The sequence below is a fragment of the Colobus angolensis genome, unplaced genomic scaffold (genome assembly GCF_000951035.1).
Source record: "Colobus angolensis palliatus isolate OR3802 unplaced genomic scaffold, Cang.pa_1.0 Scaffold59, whole genome shotgun sequence".
NCBI classification, from domain to species: Eukaryota; Metazoa; Chordata; class Mammalia; order Primates; family Cercopithecidae; genus Colobus; species Colobus angolensis.
This window is the reverse complement of record NW_012119487.1, coordinates 2,927,589-2,951,835: the sequence shown is the minus strand read 5'-3', so window position 1 is coordinate 2,951,835 and position 24,247 is coordinate 2,927,589. Positions and strand designations below refer to the sequence as shown.

Genomic DNA, 24,247 nt, shown 5'->3' with positions numbered 1-24,247 from the left:
AAGTGCTTAGAAGCAAAGTATGAGGTCAATCTAACCCAAATACCAAACATGTTTCTCAATATGAAATTTAAAGGTTCCATCAGAAAAACAAAAATCTTGGAAACAGATTGAGCATATGTTTACACCATTGCCAGAGCTATTTAAAACACAAATGAAAAATTGTCAAATAGCTACAATAAGTTTGTTCGTTTTTGGAAATTACCTTTAGAAACTATTCTGAATATATTATTAACATACTTCAAAATCATGCAGTTAAAACAAACAAACAGAACACAAGTACACAGCATGATTCTCATCCAGAGTCTTTCTTCCAGTAAGAAGCTTCCTTTGAAGGTATAGATGTTCCACTCATGGAAGATGTATAGATATGAGAAAGAAATTCCACAGGAAACAGTAAATTAACACAACAATCTGTCCAGTTCATTTTTTCACAATGAGCATGCCCTGATCACAGAAAGAAAATAAACCAACATCTCTCTCCTCCTATCCCCTTTTGTCTTCTGCATTTAGATGGCACACTCTGGGAATATGTCAATTGATAAGGGACTTGTCATCAAAACTCTTGTAATAGACAGTCTTCCTCTATTCTCTGGAAACTCAAAATCAGGACAAAGTTGTGTCATTCTTTCATTTTCTGAATACATTCTCTTAAAACTGGGGAAACTGGACCGGGCGCGGTGACTCACGCCTAAATCCCAGCACTTTGGGAGGCCGAGGTGGGCGGATCATGAGGTCAAGAGATCGAGACCATTCTGGCTAACAAGGTGAAGCCCCCTCTCTACTAAAAATACAAAAAATTAGCTGGGCGTGGTGACAGGCGCCTGTAGTCCCAGCTACTGGGAGGCTGAGGCAGGAGAATGGCGTGAACGAGGGAGGCGGAGCTTGCAGTGAGCCGAGATCGCCCCACTGCACTCCAGCCTGGGCGACAGACCGAGACTCGGCAAATTCTCCTCTATGCCCAGTGAACAAATAACAGAGGCTAATTGTTGGGTCAGACACTCAAATATTTGCTATAAGAAATGCCTACTGTGGGCCTAACATTTGGGCACACCGTCTTTCCTCCTTCCACTTCCCAGAACTTTTAAAACAAATGCTTCATTTTCAACAGCAAAATGTCATGGTGCTTCTTGGCAACTGTCACATCATACCCTCCCGCTAAGGTTTGTGTTCTTCCATCTATTCCAATAATGACATCAAATCAGAAACACGATGTCTCCCACTCTCCTGCCTTTGATTTATCCAATTTGTTCCCTTTAACAATCCCATCTTTCTTCAAGTTAATGACAGAAACACAAAATGCTATCATTCTTTACTTTGTTAACTCTGGGACAGAGTTTTAATCAAAAGAGCTATGAGTATTTAGAAGTTTCAGGTATTACCGAAATGCATAGCCATGATTCAAATATATACAAGAATGAGGAAAAGGGGTCCTTCAAATGTTATAATTTATTTCAGCTTCAGAAATACAGCTTCACATTTTCACAATAGATACATGTGACCTTCAAGAATGATACAGTCTTTGAGCTTTTTCTTCAAAAATTCCATTCTAAGAGTCCATATATCAGCATTAAGAAATCCTGAAAGTGCCAAGAAGACAGTGGAAAGTATCCGGCTCATGTTAATTAAAGAATCAACAGAGAAGACAAGATTTTGCTTCTGTATATTCCTTCTTCAAAAAAAGCAAAAGAAAAATTTGACCCAAAAAAGGGAAAGTAAAATTAGACAAGCAAGCAAAACAAAGGCTGTTACATAGGAAATAAAACACAAATCAAGTAATAGTGGTGGAATTACTGGTTGGGGGGAATAATTTTTAACAAACTGGTAGCAGACAAGGCAAGAGGTTACAGTAATTTTTGTCATAATTTTAAAACATTTCACAATGAGCAAAGTTTAAGGAATTCAAGAGTAAAAATTAAAAAGAGATTAATGACTTGAGCTAAGCCATGTGTGAAACTTCCAAACAGAGGTGAGACGTCTCACCAATATACCAGTATGAACAGGTCTTAAGACAAGCACTCCTCATTGAGTTTCCTCTCTCTTGCTCTCACACATATACACACTCTTACATATATACAAAGACACACATACACAAATAGCAATGCATATATTACATATGCTTCAAAAATATTCTTAAAGTTTCACCTACACAGCACCACATAATTTTAAACATACCAATTAGATAGGATGAGTAAGAGTATCTAGAAGACACATTTGAGCTTTTTAGAACGTATAATGAGTGATCTGGTGAACTAATAATCATTTCTCCAAAATCATCTAGATTCATTTACATTAAACTCTGAGCTCACAGCTAGTAGTCTTCTAATTGAAATGATACAAAACTCGTGGCTTCAGACTCATACACTATCTTCTTTCATGAGTTCAACAGTTAGAGACCTATTAGGCTTTATTCTTCATTCTGAGGAGATTCCTGTTACTTTCAAATAATTATGCCATTTGCCAAATGAAAAATGTTTACCTGAAAAAGGGGATGACCTACCTTCAAGGTATTAGAGAGCTTCTCCCTTATATTTTCAGCAAATTTACTCAGAAAAATCCACTACTTTAATGTTGCTGTGTCCCTTTATTTTTTTTACTTCTACCACAGAGGAAAAATGACTATGTATATCAACTTAGCTTTTTAAGATTCAGCTCAGCAACCCAAAAATAATTTATAATTCCAATTAGAGATCTTAAAGATAGGTCTCCAGATTTTACTTGTTCCCCAAAAATATTGTCAAAGGTAATTCCTTCTTAGATAGAAGTGCTGTGGATTCAGATACAAATGTCTATGGACATAACCATGTTGCCATGGTAATTATGAGCTTTATACCTCTCAAAATGACAACAACCTGGAGTTAGAAAATGTTGTATCCCTCATATATGTTATGAGAAACAAACCATTGTTACCACGTGTTATGGCAGATCATCCTAAGCTATCTGTTGTATTATCACAGTTTAAAAAATATCTGATACTACACATACTAAGTACATGTATACATAGATATTTACAACCATACATATACATATATTTATATATATACACGCAATGCACGTACAATCACACTCATGCTTGTGGCATTTTAACGAGTATTTTTAAACCTACCTACTCAAATGGACATAAAATACACATACTTACAGAAACATATTTACTAGGTCCATATCATATACACAGAGACACATGCATAGAAAATGTGTTTGTACACAGAAAACATCAATGTGTATCACATACTGGTATTAGGTCCCATTTCATATTTGAGAATTATGGCTACGAAGTCTATACTAAAAAGTCACAAAATTAATCTATGTGACCACTTTTTACTTGTAAGTCCAGAAGGCTTATAGTTACATCACAGGAACTGGTTTCATTAATATACTTTAGAATAAAGTGAGTTTGTATTAGAACAAATAGGAAATTTGCTAATAAACAGACCCGACTCCTCGTCTATGTTATAAAACACAGCTAAAAGCAATATTCAGACGAGTAACCTTGGTAGATTTTTTTTAGAAATGCAATATACTTGTTCTGAATCAATACTATTTCAATAATCTGTCCATAATTGAGTAAATGGTTATTTTAATTAGTCATTATGCATGCAAGATTTAGCATGTGGCAATAAAACTATATTTACCTATCAAATAAACATTTATAGTTTATTTTCCCAAATCCTAAAAACACTGATTTTTTAAATTATGCTAGACATGATGGAGCTACATCTATTGTGTTTACAATATCAGAGCAATCAGTTAAGAGGAAATTACACAAAAGATTAGAAATGATATGGGAAACAGAAAGCTCATTAAGCTACATTCCCATCTTAAGGCCTGGTGTGCATGCTGCACCTCAACCTATGCACATCCTAGAGTTTCAGACTTCATTCAACATTGGCATCTCCTTTTAGCAGAATACAAACCCTTTGGGAAATGAGATTCATACTAATAATATGACATAGCACTGCAGCAATTAAAATTCTCCAGTGTCACTGCTGAAATTCTAGGGTAGGCTGGGTTCTATTAGAAATAACTTAGGAGTAAAGAACAAAAATGTACCCACAAAGGTAGACAATTGGGGCAGTGCAACTGTGGGACTATAATCTAAAAGCAAATGCCAAAGATGACAAATGCCATTGTTTATTACCGCCTAAGATCAGTGGAAGGAAAATTGGAAAAAAAAATCTCCAATTTTTTTTTTTGACATGGTTTGTGCTGATCTAAGAACACACCAGTGGTTATTCACAATATTTTCCTTTAACAGAAGGAAAATTTTGAAATACAGCAAAACACAAAACCACATTTAGCACAAAGCCAAACCCTGAAGTATATAATCTGTTAGCTGCCTATTTTAGAGAATTCAAAGGAAGAAGCAAAGGGAATCCTAAAAACAAGAAGTTTTATAAAAATATCTCACTGAAGATTATTTGTTTTACTATGGATGTTTGCTTAACATTTTTTCCATTTAGCTGAGACACTATTTTTAAAATGCAATATGTATCTCGCACATTGGTTCCATTCACAAAGAGTTAACTTGTTTTCCCCAGTTTGAGGTTTGGGGTGAGATACGAGAGGATTTAGGATTGTGATGTTTTTATACAATCACTTGTAACCTTAAAAGTTGAAATGACCTTTAGGTAAATCTTGTATTTTGTGATTTTTACCAATTATAAATGGGCTAGCTGTAAGCCTTTAGAAGAAGGTCAATACAACACCACTCAACACGGCAAGTTCTCTTTTTAATAATGGTTAAAAGTTTTTACTTTATACTTTATGAGTATCTGCTCTGGGTATAAACTACACAGGAAATGAAAGTTAAGTTAACATACAAATCATGTTTGCTACTTTCAAAGGGAGACATTTCAGTTAGTGAAACCTGATTTACTTCTGTAGAATATGAAATAGTGTCATGGGACACCCCTACTCAGTGAATACTTGCTCTGCTGTCTGGGAACAGTTAGCACACAAAAATTCCAGTTGGCTTCTGGCTGTTTCCTACATGTGAATCATCTGGTCCTAGGTAGTCCAAAACTTAGCCTCAATACTGAACTATTAACCCCCATGCTAAACTGTTCTGGTAAATTTTAGAAATCTTAAGAAATTGCAAATTTGCTTTAGATTTCAATGTTTCAATACCCTTTTCTGGAGTGACCTGGATAGGGACTTTGAAATACTACAACTGTAAAAGTGTGAGCTCTGCTCTTATCCCATGTCATCTTCTACTGACTTCATTTCAGGAACCATTTTATAATGTGATTATCCTATAGCCTCAAGATTTATTAAGAAAGCCTACTATAATGGATACAAAGTTACACTGAACCTGTTTCAAAGGTAGGATAAATTCTTACATATCAGGATTACAAATTAGCATGTAAAGAGTTATTTTTTTTTCTCCAACCAAAATAATAGTAGTAAAACTGGAGTTAGTATCAAAGTGTAGTTAGCTATGCCAAAAATTAGAGCAAATAGAAAAGTAAACATTATCCATGTCAGCCTTCAATATAACCCACCATGAGGTTAATATAAGTAAAGAAAAAAATTACATTTTTCCCGACACTTCTAGAGATGTGATATTTTGCTTCTTCCTTGAACTCTGAAACTAATTAGCCAAATTTATTGACTGATTAACAAAAAAAGAAGCTTTTATTCACTGTTGCATATGCTTCTAGCATGAAGCAAAACACATTGGAATGAGGAGAAGCTCTTCAGAGCAAATAGTGCAGACTTTTCCTTTGCAAACTACCTCGTGCTTCTGGAAAAGTTTATTCTTAAGGAGTCCTAATTTTAAAAAAATCACTTCCTAGCAGTCTTATGACATAAAAAGGAAGAAAAGAGGAGCTAAATAGGCAATTATGGAGTAGGTAGTAGCATTCAAGGTAGACAACAGAATTACTCTCATCCTAAACAGAATGTGGGAAAAGAAATATGTATGGCTTAGGTCTAAGCCCACTATCTCATATTTGAATAATTATATTTAATGAGCTACCTGGTAGATAGCCTAGAAAACTTGTCCAAAGCAATTTCAAATATATGCCATGGTAGGCAAATGATCCCCAAAGTATAGGGCTGCTATACAAACCTACCTTGGTCAGCACAACATATAAAGCCGCTAAAGGTCAGCAGTTTTCGAGTCAAACCCCAAAGATTTGACGTACCATGAGCAATGAAGATGAGTGATGAATGCATTAGTAAAACTGGTTACTTGCCTACTGATGTCCACACATGCGACTACTCATGATTTACTGCAATGGTTATCAAATATGTTGCTTTCGCATAATTCATTAGTGATTAATTGCCATGCCAGACACTTCATTTAGTCTAACAGGGAGGATTCTAGTGGGCGGATTATAGTGGGACGAGTTGGTGATGGGGGTGGTCTCCGGCTAGAAAGAGAGAAAGAGAAAGGTAAAGAAACAAGTAGAATATCTAGTAGAACATTGTTCCAAGGACACTGAGAAAGAGCCATTACACACATGCTCATGCACATACAGGCCAGCAGAAGTGGTTACGATCTGTAATGATTTTAACATTGTCATCTTTCATTTATCTAGTAGTTTTAATGAAAATTACGTATTTTTTCATATGCAAATCTTTCTCAAAACTGAAGTCATTCCTTCCAATACTAATAGAAATATGAAACTATTTGAAAGCCATCTGAAACATACTGCACATATCTTAGCCAATATAATATAATAATTACATAGAATGAACTCAGGAACTAATAAAGTATATTGTTTCAGACAATGATGGTTTTTGAATTTTTATTTCTCACATATAATTTTCCTCTTTTTTTCTTTCTTTCAGGATATTAATTATCACTTCTCATTGCCTTTATAACTTTCTCCAGTTTGTTCTATATTATACTTGTAATTTGCAGAGCACTAAAAATCAGAAAAGCAAGGCTTTAGAGTTCTCTGTAGCAAGTGTAAATAGGCTTAGTGTGAGTGCCTGTTTAAATTGCAGGAGCTCTAGTTCCTATTTTGGGTCTTAAAGGTTTTAGTATTAGTAACAGTAGTATTACTCACTTTCTAGTTGGCAGTGATGTTTCTGGTAGCTGAGTTTACTGAGCAAACACACTTGAGATAATGAAATATTACTGTATTTGAGAGTCTCAACATTACTAAGTAATATTATTTATTACTTATTATTATATTATTTATTCCTCAAGCTTCTACATTTATTTACTCAATATATTAATAAGTTTTTTAGTGTATTTGTGTACTTGACTTCACATATGGTATCTTGGGTAGTCATTTTATATCCCCACAAATTTGACAAAGTCTGTAAATTGAAACGTTTCTTTTTGATAAAACTCTGCAACTGATTTTTTCAGAAAGACTCCTTCTGGAATTATAGTCATAAAATTTTCTTCTGTATTAGAAACTCTAAATTGATCAAATTGAATGTCCTTTCTCAGGTATGAAGAAGTAAAGTTAGAAAAATATAAGAAAGCAATTATGAAATGTTGATGAGAAATCATGGAACTATAAAATTAAATTACACGGTCAAGGAAAAATCAAAGCAGAAGAGATATTGTTGATTAATGGTGAAAACATTAACTATTTAGGCACAAACTCATAGATATTAGTAGAGTTCCTTTTACCTCATGCACTTGAAAAATGTTTAAGAGGCTTTAAAGGAAATCTTTCTTTAGGGAGGGGCAAAGCACTGGAATTACAGGTGTGAGCCATGGTACCCAGCCTTTTCATTTAAAATGGCCATATATGTTTAACTTATATCCTGAATCTTGAATCTGCATAATTTTCGTCTTTGATATGAAGTTTCTGAAGGCCACAGGTCACACCCACTTAACTTGTTTCATACATGTAATTACATTCTCAATGTCATTTTGGTCATCTTCTGAGACTACTAATTAATCATTCAGGACTTACTTCAGTGAAGTCTTCTCTGACCTGCGTTCTCCTCTCCTGATACAGTTGTTCGTATAGTATCTCAACAAATCTCTATTATTAGTCATCACACTGAACTCTAATTAGGCTTATATGTTATCTTCACTGATTAGAAATGAGCTGTGTCTTAATCATCTTCATGTAACTGCAGTATCTAGTTCACTGCTTGTCATTCAGTCACTGAATGTTTGATAACTGAATGAATGAAAGTTCCTCCTAGAATCAAGAAATAACTAATGAATGCTTGTGATATCCATTGGTCTTATAAATACAAGGATATTTGTGGGTAAATCATGGCCATAGCAAAAAAAAAAAAAAAAAAAGTGACATGTAGGATTGATATCCTTGGTGACTCTAAAGTATCTGACTGCTCAGTTCTTTAGTAGATATTTGGAATAAATACCAAATAATAAGCCCCTGCCCTCAGGGAATTTGACAAATAATCATGTAACCTATGGAAATGTATTCTTAGCAATTAACCAGTTGGCTGGTGGGAGGAGAGAAATGGCCAGAATTTGAACTTTAAGGAGGAAAATTCTACCAGAAGTTTCGATAATGGAATTAATTAGGGGATTTCATTAAATAAAAAGTTGATTTTAGACTACAAATTCAGTGAGAATTAGGATACAGCATGGCATGATGGATTGGAAATCGTTTCATGAATATGTGATAGCTTGTATCAAGGCTTGTAGCCAAGAGAGAAAGGAATGAAACTGACTTCTCTTTTGATGCTTTTGTTCTTGGCTTAACTGTCATTCCTCAGTCCTTCTGGACCATCCCATAGTTTTCCCCACTTCCTCTGCCTTCCTCTATTACTTCATGTTTGTGTCTCTCATAGCAAGTAACCCTGCTTTTGATTATGTATTTATTTACTAGATTATTACCAGTGCCCCCCAAATAGATTCAAAATTCCTTGAGAAAAGAGACCACATATTTTGCATTTATTATATATATTCAGCATTTGGTGCAATGTGATTAGAAGGCAGTGGTTAAGTATTTGTTGAATAATGGACAAATAAAGAAATGACTGAAAAGTGCCTAAACAAGATGTTTAACTAGGCTAGAGTTTAGGCTAGATCAAGGTGAATAGGTCTAGTGAGGCCAAGGATGCTACACTTTTAAGGCATTTGTCAGAAGCTTATGTTTGGGGTACTATGTTTACATAGAAAGAGTCCTGGATCAGAAGTTAGAAAATGTGGATTCTAGCTCCAGTTGCCAAATTGTGCAATCAGACTAGATGATCTATGTCAGGACTTCCAGTTATATATTGCAGAGATTATTTATTGAGCATCTAATATGTGGACTGCCTCATGCTACATGACTTTAAAGAGCTCAGCATCTATTCAGAATGGAAGATGAGTGGAATAAAACAAATATGCAAGTAGCTTTGTTATAGTACTCCATTTTAAGTGGAAAAATGGGGCAAAATTTTATAATTCGGAGTCTGAGAATACATTCTGGGAAGTCTGAAAATACAATAATGTGGTCAAAGTAATGGCAAACATGATTGTAACTGCTGCATATAAAACTTGGAAGTAAGGGAATGTAGGTCTATAATGAGTGAAACTGGAACTTAAATGATGGCGACTGCAGGGAAGAATTCAATGGTGTGGATAGAGAATAGAAAGACTTAAGTACTCTTATGGCACAGTCAATTCTCATTAATATCTGCTTTAATCCTTGGACCATGTGGCTGGGACAAGAGGACAATAGTAGTAGGCAGTTGCAGAAAGAAGTCAGGACAGGAGATGAGGAGAACATATGGTTCTGCTATGTGCCAGGTCTATTGTTAGTCTTATTCACTACCATATCCCATAACTTAGCATGGCCTGTGGTTCATAGTATTGTTTTTTTCCCAAATCAATCATTCAATCAGGATAGCTTATTCATTATGAGCTCTTTAAGGATGTCCCTAGGGACATGCATTCAATAGTCACTGCATAGCTAGATGGTGAATTAATAATTAAAAGAATAAAAGATAAAATGTTCATGTTCTCTCAAAGTAACTATGATATCTTGGAAATATGCCTAGTTTCAGTTAAAGGAACCCATATATGTACTTAGTAATTAAAAATCCTAAAGAGCTCCTCACTAACCCTTGTAGAAGAAATAAGCATTTTATTTATTTTTTTTCTAAAACAATAACAACAAAAATCTGTACATACAACTCTACTAGAAAGCAATTCAGGGTGAATTTTCTTAATATGCAATGCTAAGATGTTTGCCAACTTCAACACCAGAAAACATTTAAAGTTTACTGTTAAAGTTCATTTCATTGGTCCAGCTTCTAACCATTCAAAGAGTTTCCAAAGACATTCACCTCACAAGACAGTTTGTTTTGGGGAAAGCAAAGTTATTGTTTTGTACTAAATTTTCCTCAGTTGCTTTGTTTAGTGATGAGCTTCGTTAAGTAAGGCATTATATTGAAATGGAGCATCTTGTATCACTTAGTATTTATTGAAACACTGTGTTGTATGTGGGCGGTTTATGGTTACATAGAAGAGCCAAATTTCTTCTTTCAAATCAAAGGGAAAGATGTAATACTTGAAGTTGTATTTGTAGCTGCAGGGACGGACTGTTTGCAGTACTGTGGACAATGACAAATTTTGTAAGAAAGTCAAATGCTCATGCAGGGTGGGTGGCATTGTGGGGGAGAAACTGGCTTTACCGATAAGAGAGAAGAATGCATCATTGTTTTCTTGCCTTATTTTATTGTCTTTTAAGAATAGAAGAACTAAAATTTCATCTGCTCTTCTTTGGATTAGCTGGTCCTGAGTGTTCATGATAAGAGGGCCATTTTAACAGGAGTTAAGGGAGACCTCAATAGGGCAAACTGCTTTGGTGTATCAGTTTGTGGGGTGGGTGTGAAAACCACCTTTCCTCTAGCTTCTTGCCTCCAGCTAGCATAATACTGATTTGTGAAATGGATTGGTCTTTCTGTCCCTGCCCTTATTTCTCCTTAGGATGGGAAGCAGGAATTATCTGACTGGTAAATGTGTAAGCCAGAATGGGCCTATGGAGCTCAGTCTTCTTCCGTTCCTATGCTTGCACTAAGATCTCATGACTTCTAGTGCAGAATTCTTTCTATTGGGCAGTTAGATTGATATGCTCTAGGCAATGGTTCTCAAATTGGACCTTGCATCAGAATTCCCTGGAAGCCTTGTTAAAACACAGGTTGCTGGGTGCCAATGGGGTAGGATATTTCTAACAAGTTCCCAGACGCTGCTGGTCCTGGGATTATGCTTTGAAACCACTGCTCAGTAAAAAAAAGATTTTTACTTCGCTTTATTAGCAATTCAATTTACTTGCCAGGTAAAGTAAAAACAAAAAGAGAAAGTGCTGGAAAATCTTAAGAAGGATGAAGAAATATTGTAGAAACACTTTGATACCTTTGGGAATTAGATTTAAGCATGGGTGAAAGCAGTTTTAGCCTTATGTTGTAAAGACCAAGATACTGTACTATAGTGTTTCTTGTTGTTGTTGTTGTTAGTCATTACCAGAAGAATAACTACTACTTGCTTAGGGAAGCTTGTATTTGCTTATGAAAATAAATAGAAAGTAAGCATCTCTAAATGTGCATTCCAAATTCTAATCTTTGGAGAGGGTAGGATTGAAGTCCAACACAATTAGTTAGGTGGACCCAAATTAAAAGAAAGGCTTCAAAAAGATATATGAAGACTGACATTTTTAGAGAAGATATCTGCTTAAAAGGGCAGTTATTTGCATTAAAAGGATATGCAATAGCTTCTTTTACACTGCAAGTTTTACTTATAAATTATAATTGAAAGTTTAAAATATAACTCTCAAAATTCAGTTTACATACATCTAGGATCAAGGGAGAGTTATATATCCCAAATTTCCTAGGGCCACTAGAATCTGATATCAACTTGCCTACCATTTTTTAACTTATTTATGATTTAAAAAATGAAGGGTTTTATCTACAAAAACCATTTTCTGTGTTTTTAGAAATTGAAATGCTTTACTTCTCAATGACCCTCTTGAATCATTTAATGCTTGCATCTTTTTTTTTTTTTTAAGTTTTAGGTGTACATGCATATCTTATCATCTGAACAATATTCAAAACCTTCTATGAACCGAGATTACTCCTACACCTCTTGCAGCTTTCCATAGCACCTGCTGAGGGCAGTGTCCCAAGTGGTAGATCAATGAGTGTGAATGGGCCCAAAGATAAATTGGGTCGGAGCACACCTCTAGGTAAAATGGAAGGCAGCTATGATGAAGGACCCCTACTTCTTCTTGTGAATGTCTACTCTAAGAGAACAAATTTGGGGACATTGTATTTTAAATTTCAGCAATGTATTTGCATTCTACTTCTTATTTTGGGCATTTATTTAACAAATGGGTTTTACATATCTAGAAGGTATGAGGCTAAAGTCAGAAAAATGCTGTAACAGTCATGATTTTGTCCACATGGAAGATAATATTTTATAATTTACTGTAAGAAATACTACAGGGTGCTATTCAGCATATTTTTGGAATGTTTGGCTTTAGTAACAGAATGAGCCAATACTATACAAGAATAGTTTACAGTAGATGCTGGAAAGAACACAGAACTTGGAGCCCACTTAAAGGATTTAAGGAATTCTCTAATATGATTATTGCTGTGTATTAGAGCCAGCATTTCTTTCCCCTGTGAAAATGAACCCATGATTTTATAATGTATGTCATTGGGAAAATATGAATCAATTCATGGAATTTGAAATCAGAACATAGGGAGAAAAATAGTTCACAATTTTTTGATGATACAAACATACAATTTTTTGATGAAGGTAATATCCTGTATAAATTAGCCTGAAATAAATGGTAATATAATCTGCTTTGTCACACTTTCATTACATTGTCCTACATATCTGACTTGGATCTCACCCATAGGTACGGTGCCTAATATAACCACTTCTGTGGTTGCGGCAAAAAAGCATCTTAAAGGATGATTTACCCGCATTAACTCTGCTCAGGTTTATGATTTGTAGAAAGAATTTTACAACATTCACCCAGGCAAGCTTTTTCAATATAATAGAACAAGAAAGTGTGTTTAAATTGGTTTTTAAAATAAGTATCGGGCTTGTTCCAAAATAAATTTTGATTGAGGCTTGCAAATCAATTCCTTTTACATTCCTTCATCCCCTCAGTAAGCCCTACTTATGTGCTAGGTACTGTGTTAAGAGGTGGAGACAGAAATAAAGACAGTCACTGCCCAGAAGAAGTTTCTTGTTGAGATGGAGAGAGACAAGTTAACATGACCACAGTAGGATTATGATAAAATAGTTGCTTCGGGAGTTTCAGAAACACCTGGAGTCCTAGCTTAGAGTTGGAAGGAGGATGAGAGGTTGGAAGGACTTCCAGAAAGCAGAGAAAGTTAAGGGGACTAGCATTCCAGGAACAGAAAAGGTATGTGCAAAGGAAAGAAAGCCAGAAAGTACTGAAGTTTGAGAAATCAAGGGTTGTCTTATTCTTTATCACAAATACCAAATGACTTCCTTTGTCCCAAGTCCTCATAAAGTCATGAGACAGGTAACACAGAGGATTTTTAGTTGTATTAAAATATGATTTCTAAAAAGCATTACTTTCGAGATTAACTGTTAAGTATTTTGGCCTTTGTACTATATCGTTGAGAAGATAAACTGGGGGGAGGAAAGAGCTAAAAGAAACAAAGAAACACAGAGCAGCAAAAGGCAAGAGGGATACAGTGTGAGAAAGCATGCAGGGAAAGGAAGTGGTTTTATAGAGATTTACAAGTGATTTTGTTTTCCTTTGCTCCTTCCTTCCCTCTTTTTCTCCTTTCCTGCTCCTTCCCTCCTTCCCTCCTTTCTTCCTATCTCCCTTCCATGCCCCCTCCTTTCTCTCTTATTCCTAAAGAGACCTCCAGAAACTTATGTGCTGTAGAAACCTACTCCCACTGATGGTGAATGGGGTAAGCCTTTTTCTGATCCATCTCGTCACTCCCACTTCAGGTACCAGGAGAGGGAGAGGCCGAGGCCAACTGCCACCATTTAGCGGAAGGAGGAGGCAAGAATGGAGGAGCTGAGAACTAGCTACTGGGAGAGGCAAGTGTCTGCTTCTGAGAAGGAGGAGGAATTCAGGAGGAAGAAGGAAAAAGAAGAAAGGACAGGGAGGAAAAAGGCAACACTTCAAATCTCTATATGACTGTACAATTCATTTCTGCTTTGGGAAGATGGAAAAAACTTTTTGTCGCTTTCTGAGAGACAGCAAGAAACTTTCAAGCATGGGGATGTGACTTGGGGTAACTATGTAACTAGAAATACTGATAGAAAAATAACCTTTCCTATTCCTTTTATTTTTTTTAACAACAGCAACAAAAAAGAGCATGAGGAATTTGAAGACCGAGAGATGAGTTGTGTAGCATCAACATTTTCTTTCTGTCTGACCTTAATACTTGATGAATTAAAAGGTCAGTTTTAAGTGCACCACATGATAGGCTTCTGTCACTTCTATTTGCCCCGGTGACAAATATGAAGAAACAGAATTACCATTTATTAATCATCCCAGTTTTTTTTTTTTTCTATCCAGCAGGAGGAGCTCTAACATGCTTTAGAGCTCAAATTTTAAAAACAAAAATTTTTAAAGCAAACAGAGAAAAACAGAGAGGCATTATGCCTTGCAGGCTGCCATGTCAGTGAACAAATATGTGACTAAGTCCAATTAAATGCTTCGTGAGAAGCCAAGGAAGCCAAGCAATGATACTCGTGGAGACAGAACAGCCCACATTTCCTCCCTTCCACGAGCCTCCTCTTTCTGATGCAGTTAAGATGGGACTGGTCTGCAATATTAGCTCTTACAAAAGCGGGAGCAAAAGGGTGATTTCTGAGCAAGACTAGATGTAATTCTTTTCCTCTGAACATGTCATATTGTTTCTAAATGAGTCTTTGACACTGGCTCAAGAATTTGAAACGCATTTAAAAACAGAATTTTCATTGTTGGTTGAAGGCACTATGAAACTCCTAAAGGTTCCGTCACTTCTACTCAGTGGCTTGTCAGACGCTTTTTTTAAATGAGAGAAATGCTGTGTTTGTAAAAATTGGTGCTAAAAGGGTAAAGAATCATATGTCCCCTGGGCCATGTAAAGACTCTGCAGAAAGAATTAGGGCTTTCTAACACACACACACATAAACTGGAACACAAAGAATTTACTCAGGAACAGTGAGGAGTATATGAATTTAACAGTTATGGGATTTTTAGGGTAAGCCTTTCCATTTTGGACAGTGTTGTAAGGGCGGAATAGATGAGTAGGCCTATAAGATGATCAGAATTACTTAACATGAAGGAAATTTTCAACCAATCCGTTTTAATCTCTTGCCAACAAGAAGTCAAACTTTTGTTTTACACCTTAATGGTATGCCCACATTTTAAATTTTTATACAAGCTCCTACAGGAACTTTAACTAGACCAATTCAGACCAAAAGTCACTAAATAAAGCTAGTCTAGACGGAAAATCTATGAAAACCATATGTCTTTTAGGCATCTGTCTTACAAAAACTACCATCATCCTGGAGAAATTGTTCACAAAATATGCTTTTAGGAAAACACTGCTGTACTGACCATGGAGGCTGTACTTAAGAAGACGGCTGAACTGGGAAAGAGTAAAGCCAAAATGTTTATAAATGAAAGGCTCTCATTTTCACATACATCTAACTGCCTGTAAACATTACTGAAAGGATGGGCCAAACAGATATCATTTATCTTACCATTATTCTAGAAGAGATCAAAAAAGTTTACAGTTTTGTTCCTCCTCACTACTACAGAACATTAGACCAGGGGATCTCAAAGCAACCCTGTTCTCACCCACAGAGAACTGTTTTGAATAATGTTGTACGTGGATGAGGCCAATAAACCAGAACATTTTCTTCTGATTATGACCTCATCCTGCTGGCCTGCCAAACACAGCTAGCAGGCAAGTGTTCGATATAAGTAACCAGAGGAAGACTGTTCTGTATAATTGGGTGTAGGGATCATCTGAGAGACAAGGGAGATCAGAAGGACTACGGTATAGAGGAAGGGTGCAATGACAATGCAGTAAAAAGGAATATTCTAAAATCTTGCTTTTCCAATTCAACATTGCTTTCTGAACTGAAGACAATGGTCAGTGCTACCTTCAGTATTCTAGGTACATAATGTTTCACCTTAAAATGCATTTTAATTTTAATAAGTGGTAAGCAATCCACAGACAAGAAATATAAATGCAAACTTTCATGACAAAAATAACATTCTAACTGAAAACTGTGAAGAGCAATGGAGCCTATGAAAGTATTTCTGAACTGCAAAGATTATTTGTAATCCTCTAGAATATTTTACTGAAACTTCTTTCTCTGCAGGAAGGGAGACTTTGGAACAATTCAGTGGCAATAATTATTGGCATGAGTAACTCCATGCGTTTTTCAGTCACCTAGAAGGTTGTGAATGAACAATATACATCAAATAGCCACATATGGCAAAAAAGTCCTAAGTTGGAAGAGGAAAATACCAGGAAAAAAAAAAAAGAAATCTATAAGATGTAATCAATTACACATCAAAGTTTTAAGCAAACACCAGAAACACTCTTTCAATGTGTTATTCAAAGATGTTGTGCTTTAAAATCAATTTTCAATGTAAGTATGAGTTTTCAGGCATTAATTATTAAGATAGTGATGGAGTAATTTAGAGTGTTTGAAATACTAAAATGAATCAAGCAATTCTATCAATATCCCTCATTAAAGATTCCAAACTGAACTATAGGACATTGAAGTAAGCTAATCATAGTCTACTGATGAATCACAGGGGTTTTTCTGGTCCATTCATCTTAGTCCTAAGTGGTACTATCGTTAGAGCTAAAACTGTAAGTCTATTTTCATGCAAATCACATGCAGAGCATAGATTTTATTTTGACTTTAGACCCAGGTATTTGGCGGGAAATTACTACAGTGGTTTTTCTAGTTAACACATTTACTAATGTTTCCTTAATTTTTCCACCCCAACAGGCAATAATTAAGGTGGAATTTGCCTCACATGAAGTTTTATTATTTTAGTTATTAAAATATTTTCCAACACTACTGAGAAACAAAAAGCAATTCTCATTGTTTTAAAAAATAAGTAGACATTTTCCTCAGTTTTTATAGCTTTTCCTCAGTGAATGGTATTATAGCGAGAGTAGTGGGGCAGACTTTCTGGTGTAGGCCCTTGAGCATGATACTACTTAAGGGTAGATTTACTTGAGGGAAAAATTTCATTCACTCTTAAAATTGACTTTGAGGATAATCCTAAAATAAACTTAAAAAAATACACATGGTACAGAATGTATCTTACATAAATACCGATTTCTGAGTGGAATAATTTCATTGCAGACTCTCTGGACTGCAAAATGCCTTTAAAAATCTTTCCTATCTCCTATTCTCATAAGAAGTCTCATTCTAGATGAGATATACACTAATCTTTTGAGATAAATGAAATACTGCAAATGAATGTTATATATTTAAGTATACAGACCAACAGTAAATTTAGATAATGTTGCCTCATGAAAATCTGAAACCAAATACTGGTAATATTTACATGATGGAAGCAAGTGGTATATTTGATTGTAAAATAAGACCATTTCCCAAGTCATATTTAAAGCAGCATAATGCCTTCTCATACTGTCTTCTTTTCTCTTAGTTTCAAAATTACCATAGAAGCTTAGGGATTCTCCTGTGGTGGTGTATTTAGTTTGTGGCTATCCAGACCTTTAGCTTATTCTCTCTCTTAGTTGGTACATTAGCCCTTCTACCAAAGAAGCCGGGAAGGAATGGGGCTTATTTCTAAATTTCATATTAACTTGCACATTTAAGAAGAGTACTTATACCTTTTCCTGTTTTCTAATGTTTAAATTAATTCCTAATGTTTAATTTAAATCAATAGGAGACAAAGTTGACTTTATGAACATTTGGAACTTTACATGTCTCTAAGCAACTGAAATTAGGAAGACCCTACCTTGCTATGGATTATGAGTGACTGCAAATTTTGCTACTTGCCATTTTGACTTAACATATTTTCAGATCCTTGGATGGAATGTATTCTTTCTACGATTCACATGAGCTGATAACTTTGACCAGAAAATAGGAGTGGGCATTTCCTAGTGCTTATAGGAATAGTTAAAAAATAATTCAAGAAATGAGAGTATTTGCTATTTGTGGTTTTGCCTATGGTGTGGCTGTGATGCCTGAAAAGGAGCCACAGGGCAAAAAGTACCATGAGGAGACTGCCCAAATACCTAGTGGCTTTAGACTTTTTGCCTTGTGTAGGAGTTCTTTCTTGGTCAGAGTTGCCATGGGATCTAAACTTGATGTAAATACTTAAATAATGTGGCATCAATGCACATGTAAATTCTATCAAATCTAATGCCTTTCAACACTACCCTCCCATCCCCCACGTTTAAAATATTGGCTACACCAAAAGTGTAATAGTTTTTTGGCAACAGCGTTCGGTAAGCCACATGGATTTAATTTGGCAACTTAAGGGTGTAAATATGTGTTTAGATTCAGAGGTTCCCCCAGACATTTAACAATACATTGGCAATAGTAAGCTAAAGGATTTCAATGTCGAGTGTTTTAAAATTCTACCTTTGAGCAGCAATAAAGTTATGACAGGCAGGCAAAAGCCATCAAACCATCAGCTAAATCCTCAATGTTTTTCTTACATTGCTGGAGGTATGCATTTAAGGCACATATCTGAGTGAAAGATGCAGCATTTACAATTTCATTTTTAATTTCCTGGCTCTTATCGGCTAAAGCAACTCTGGTAAACGTTATTTAAATTTTGCTTCTAGGCCTGGTGTGGTGGCTCATGGTTGTAATCCTAGCACTTTGGGAGGGTGAGGTGGATCACCTGAGGTCAGGAGTTCGAGACCAACCTGGACAACATGGTGAAACCCCATCTCTACTCAAAATACAAAAATTAGCTGAACATAATGGTGCATGCCTGTAATCCCAGCTACTCAGGAGGCTGAGGCGGGGGAATCGCTTGAACCCGGGAGGCAGGGGTTGCAGTGAGCCGAGATCACGCCACTGCACTCCAGCCTGGGTGATAGAGACTGCGCCTCAAAAAAAAAAAAAAAAGCTTCTAATCTTTCACAGAAAGAAGGAAGAAGCCCCCAGGAGTCCTTTCTTCTAATTTGTTGCTTGGATAAAATTTAGAGGTGAAAGAGCTATGAACAATGTCACACCATGAATCATTGGAGTCGTTAAAAACATACCATCTAACAAGAACTGTCTGAATGTGAAGGTTTCCCTGTAAAAATCATTCTTTTCTTACAATGAGGGAAACAAAAAAGTGCAGTGATGAAATAGAAGTACTACCTTGTGTGTCGTCTACAAGTCTGTATCTGCTTACACTGGGCAAAACTTTTTTTATTAACCCCCTTTCTTTCAGCTAACATTAACTTGTATATAGGAACATTCAGCAGATTCCAACTGGTGACAATTTGCTGCTGACTGGTCACAGGAAGAATAATAACCCTTTACTGTGCATTTTTCACTGGCCAGTGGCTTCTCTGCCAGACTCCTGTCTTGGCTGTTTTCCTCTATCAGTCAGGTGAAACTCAGGGCAGGGCTGGGTCCCCTGAAACTCAGGAAGGCTTTCCCTGTAATGGGTGAAGCTTCGACAATTTAGAGTCCCAAAGAGAACAATGACAGGGCTATTTGCTATTACTTGTCATGGGATGTGGAAGCAGTTGTGTTTGGTTAGCTTAATGCCAGTTACCACTGGGCTAACAGCAGCATATTGTTATATTTACTGCTGCCTGTCTGCATTTATGTTACTTGTATTTTGCCTCATGTAGATCCTTTCTTGTTTTCCTTTTCCTTTTACCCTCTTACAACATAGGATGTTTGGAAGAGTGAGATAAGGGACACACTGAAAACAGAGAGGCAATCTGAAGGCTACCTTGACACATCTGCAAAGCTCCCAGATTCTGACTTTCACAACACTTGCATTCTGTTTCTGGGCCTCGCCTAAACAGACTGCCAGTCATCCGAACCGTGGCAGGATGGAGATGTTTGTGTAAAGTAGACTCAAGTTTGCAAGACTCAAGAAGGAAACCACCAAACTAATTTTACTTTCACTTAAACTAGATTGAAACCAAGACTTGAAGAATTAAAAACTTTGACATTAACCATTGATTCACTCCAATGAAATAATTGTGTTATAGCCAGAATCACGGAGAAATTGGAAAGAGGCTTTGGATGGGATTTTTAATTGAGGGACTTACATTAAATTGGACATTTTCTTTAGTGAACAGCATGTGGCCAAAATTCTATTTTCATGAAAGTATGTTAAGCATCATGACAACTCATATTAAACCTGCAACAAATGATTAACGACATTTAGAGATTTCAAAACAAATGAGATGCCTTAAATATTAAGAATCAAAAGGAACACCTCAAAGTTGTTTCTATTCTTAGTAATTATACTTAAAAAAATCTTTCCTTGCTTTTAAAGCCAGTTGCTAAAAATTAAAAACTGTTCCCTGAAAAATCAGAATACCCAATGATAAATTTATGTATTTGTTTTTTAAAGGGGTGAGAAAAATAGAAAGCTCCTGGCTGACATCAGAAGTTACAAGATGAGTTCCTCATTTGTCCAAATGACATTCAGCTGCTAAAAGAAGTCAGCCTTTTAGAGGGCTGTTGAGGAGAGAGTAAGTCAGGAGGTTTTCAGTACATGACTGCAGGGGAATCAGACACAGGCTAGTCACTTAAGTTGCTTAATTGTCCGTGTACCCTTAGCCCACGACTTCAGGGCTCAGCAGCTTCATCCTTCATGGCACCAAACCTTGATATAAGGGATTCAAAGACACACTCATAAGAATCATGAATTTGTCCTTACGCAAAATTTGGGGGACTAGCTAAAAAACCAAAACAAAACAAGTAGATCTTATCCCTAAGTGAAAGGGACTTTATATTAATTATCAATTATAACAATATATAAAATACGTAAAAGAGATATAGCACTGCAGGTCATCAAGGTCAAACATTTAAAACAAAATTAAACTAAATTATAAGGAGGATTAAATGGCTTTTGTCTTTGTAAAGAAAAGAATGTGTGTGCATTGATTGCCTATGTAGAAGGATTTATAAATCTTTTGGCATGGTCGATTTGTAATAAATTACTGAAAATGTGGGATTACAATGAAATTCTTAAAGTGTGCCACAGAAGTCAAAGAAGCTACCTAAGTCATTGGATGGGCATGAGTGAGACACTCTGGAATCATCTTGATGCTACTTTGGGGCTGCCCTTGCAGGGTGGGACATCAGCTTCACTAAGGGGCTCACCAGAGACTCCTCAAGGGAGCATTCTTTGGTTTCCATGTTGTGTTTATGTCATTTTGATGAGCTGGAGTAAAAGCCAAATTCTTTTGAATGATTTGGTTTTGTCTTTTTAAAGAGACACCATCATACTTGGTGAACAAGGGTGGTCAAAAAAAGTACTTATATTTTTCAACTTTTTTTTAGCTTGGAATATTGAGTGATGAGGTTAAAAAAAAAAAAAAAAAAAGTTTCTTCTTCCTTGGTTGGAGACCCTTCCTCCCACCCTTATCCCCTTTTGACCATTGCAAAATAGCTTAGTCCAGGGAAAGGGAAGAAGACAAATGAGTGAAACAATGCCAGAGTTAGTTATTGCCAGGAAAAACATACTCGGACTCAGTTAATTTGTTCTGTTAATGTCAAAGACTGTGATTCCCAATTAACTAATTTTAAGAACCTATATCTGAAAGTAGTTACATCAGCTCTAGAGTTAATGTATGATGAAGATCAGGATCTTCAATTAAGAGAATAGAGACCCTAAAGAGGTGGTGATGTCTGTTTAAGATCATCTTGTTAAGTAAATACACACGGGATTGGATTTTCAAACAGTGTTTAGCCCCTTCAGAGAAGTTGAGTGGAGGTGAGAGGGGAGGGGACAATCCAGATATTTTGGCAATAGAAAATGTTCCACAAATCACTGATTTGTGTATACTCAACTTACTAATGACAGAAGCATACATACTAGTGAGTCTCTTTGGAATAGAGATGCTTCTCTAGTTCAAGTGGAATTAATTAAAACAGGCGTGTAGTTTGCAATATTTCCAGCTCCCTCACTGAAAGGCTCCATACACATAAACCAGAACAGCTTGAGCAGCTGAGAAAAGCTGGGCCAAAAATGACTCCACCACCTCTCTCCTTCCACTACTTTTATATTGGAATGGAAAGATACAATTATATATATATATATATATTAAAAGCAGAACACTCATGGTTTCTGTACAAATGTAAGTGCTTTGATTACCTTTGAATGGGGTTAACATAAAAGTATATATGCTCTTAAAAGTCAAGATCATAACTTGCTAATGAAGTCATGAATTATCCAGAAGAAAACTATGCACAAGCACATGCTGAATGGCAGAATCTCTTGTCTCTAAAAGTTCAGTTATTGCCTTTGTAATACTACAGCCCAACAGGGAGCGGCGGGACACCTTTTGTGCTGTCTTGTCATGTTATAGGTTTCCAGTTTCAGATACAAAAGGAGAAAGAGCCCTTAAGAAAGTAAAAAACTTGAAAAAAAATCAAACTTCCTTCTCTGAAAGCAAAGGGTTGTTTTCCCAGAGATAATGGATAATGGCATTTCAACTTTCTAAGTTTTTGATAGAGAAAATGGAGGCAAATCACAGAGGAGAAATAGAATATACTAAACAAACAGAATAAGGTAAAGTTTCAACAAGCACTTCTCTTAATTTTTTTCTTTCTCTCGTTCTCTCTTCCTTTCTTTTTCTCCTTCTTTCATTTTTTGAAATCTTAAACCCCATTTCTGGCTTGTGTTTGGTAGGATTCCTGCTCTGGCTTTTATTAAAAACAGACTGTATGTGGTCAGAACTCTCCATCTAAAGCTGGATTTAACAGGCATGGGGATCCTGACAGAGTCTTTCTTGCTCTCTCTCAGGTGACCACCCTTCCAGCCCCCTTCCCTGGGATTTCCCTCCCAAAGTGCTGAACCAGCACAGAAACTTGAAGGCTCAGCACAAAGCAACCAACTTTCCTCTTTTACCTTGTACTCTCATTTCTGTTTTAAATTTGGGACTCTTTGCACGGCCAGATCAAGTAAAGTCTGGTTCTAACTTGAGAGTATTCTAGAAATTTCAAATAAGGCAACTGTCATCCTATAAATTCCCTAATGCAGTCTCATTGAGCCCTGCTGCCCATGCACTGGCCATCCAGCTTGGGCTACGCATTTTCGTTCGGCTGCCTCGTGCGTGCGAGCTGGAAAATACCAACGGCAGCTCCACCCTACTTAACAAGTCAGTTTAGCATTCAAAAGTTGATTTTTCTGAAGGGTACTGGCAAGCCAGCTCATCTGAAACCCACAGGTAAAGCAGTCAAGCAAGCAGGCAGAACATGCATGTTCATTCCCGAGGACAGGCACTACCAGGTTGCTCTGGTTTCTTCTCATAGCTAGACAGACAAAAGTAGCTCCTGTATGGGACTCCAGCCTTCCCATTCCCAACTCCTCCTCTTCCAATGGCCTCAATACCTTCCTGGTACAATGGCAGACACTTTCCCAGCCAATTTGAGGTTTTCTAAAATAATAAATTGGATCTTGCTTGTAGCAAGGCTCAATGCTGAAATTCATGCTTTTTACATGGAAGGGAATTATTTTGAATACTACAGTGCAGTGGTTCTCACATGGAGAGGAATTTTACTCCCCTAAGGGACATTGGGAGTGTCTACGGATATTTTTAGTGGTCACAGCTGGGGAGTGCAACTGAAATCTAGAGGGTAGAGGCGAGGGATGCTGCTAAACATCTTATAATCCACAGGACAGCTCCCCACAACAAGAACGTCAGTACCGACGAGGTTGAGAAACCCTGGGATCATGGTCAGGAAACGGCTCTGGAAGCCGACTGCATGGGATTAAAGTCCAGCTCCACTAGGCACTTGCTGAGCAGCCTTGGACAACCTGTTTAACCTCACTGCCGCATCTGTAAAATGTGGATAATAACCTATTTGTTATGAGCTTTAAACAAAAAATGTATATACAAAGTTCTTAGGGCAATGCCTCGTAATACTGAGAGCACAATAAATGTTGGCTGTTGCTATTACTATTATTACTGGAAATTTAGCACCATTCCAAATAATTTATAAGCCAAGTCTATTGAATTTAGAGAAAAAAATTAGATTGAGAGTATATATATATCCTCTTTGCTTAGGACCAAAATGATAACAGTGGTAACAACTATAGTCTTTACAGTGTATCAAAGTCTTTCAAATACCTCATGTCATATGATCTGGACAACAATCTTATTGAATTCTCCCTGTTTCAGAGAGAATTCA

The 24,247-nt window shown here is 36.4% G+C and overlaps 1 protein-coding gene across 5 annotated transcripts in view; it reads right to left on the bottom strand.

Moving 5' to 3' along the window:
- The window catches only part of DNM3 (dynamin 3), a 579,299-nt gene that overhangs the window by 3,997 nt on the left and 551,055 nt on the right, over positions 1 to 24,247 (bottom strand). For 3 of the 5 annotated variants that reach the window (XM_011962305.1, XM_011962306.1, XM_011962307.1), the window contains one exon: positions 1,429 to 6,371. The exons of 1 other annotated variant lie outside the window; for it this stretch is intronic. In XM_011962305.1, coding sequence (XP_011817695.1) covers positions 6,302 to 6,371 — 70 coding nt within the window. In that variant the 3' untranslated portion in view covers positions 1,429 to 6,301. Of the gene's footprint in view, positions 1 to 1,428; positions 6,372 to 20,677; positions 20,715 to 24,247 lie in introns of those variants that run through there. One more of the 5 variants, XM_011962309.1, reaches the window with a different exon arrangement.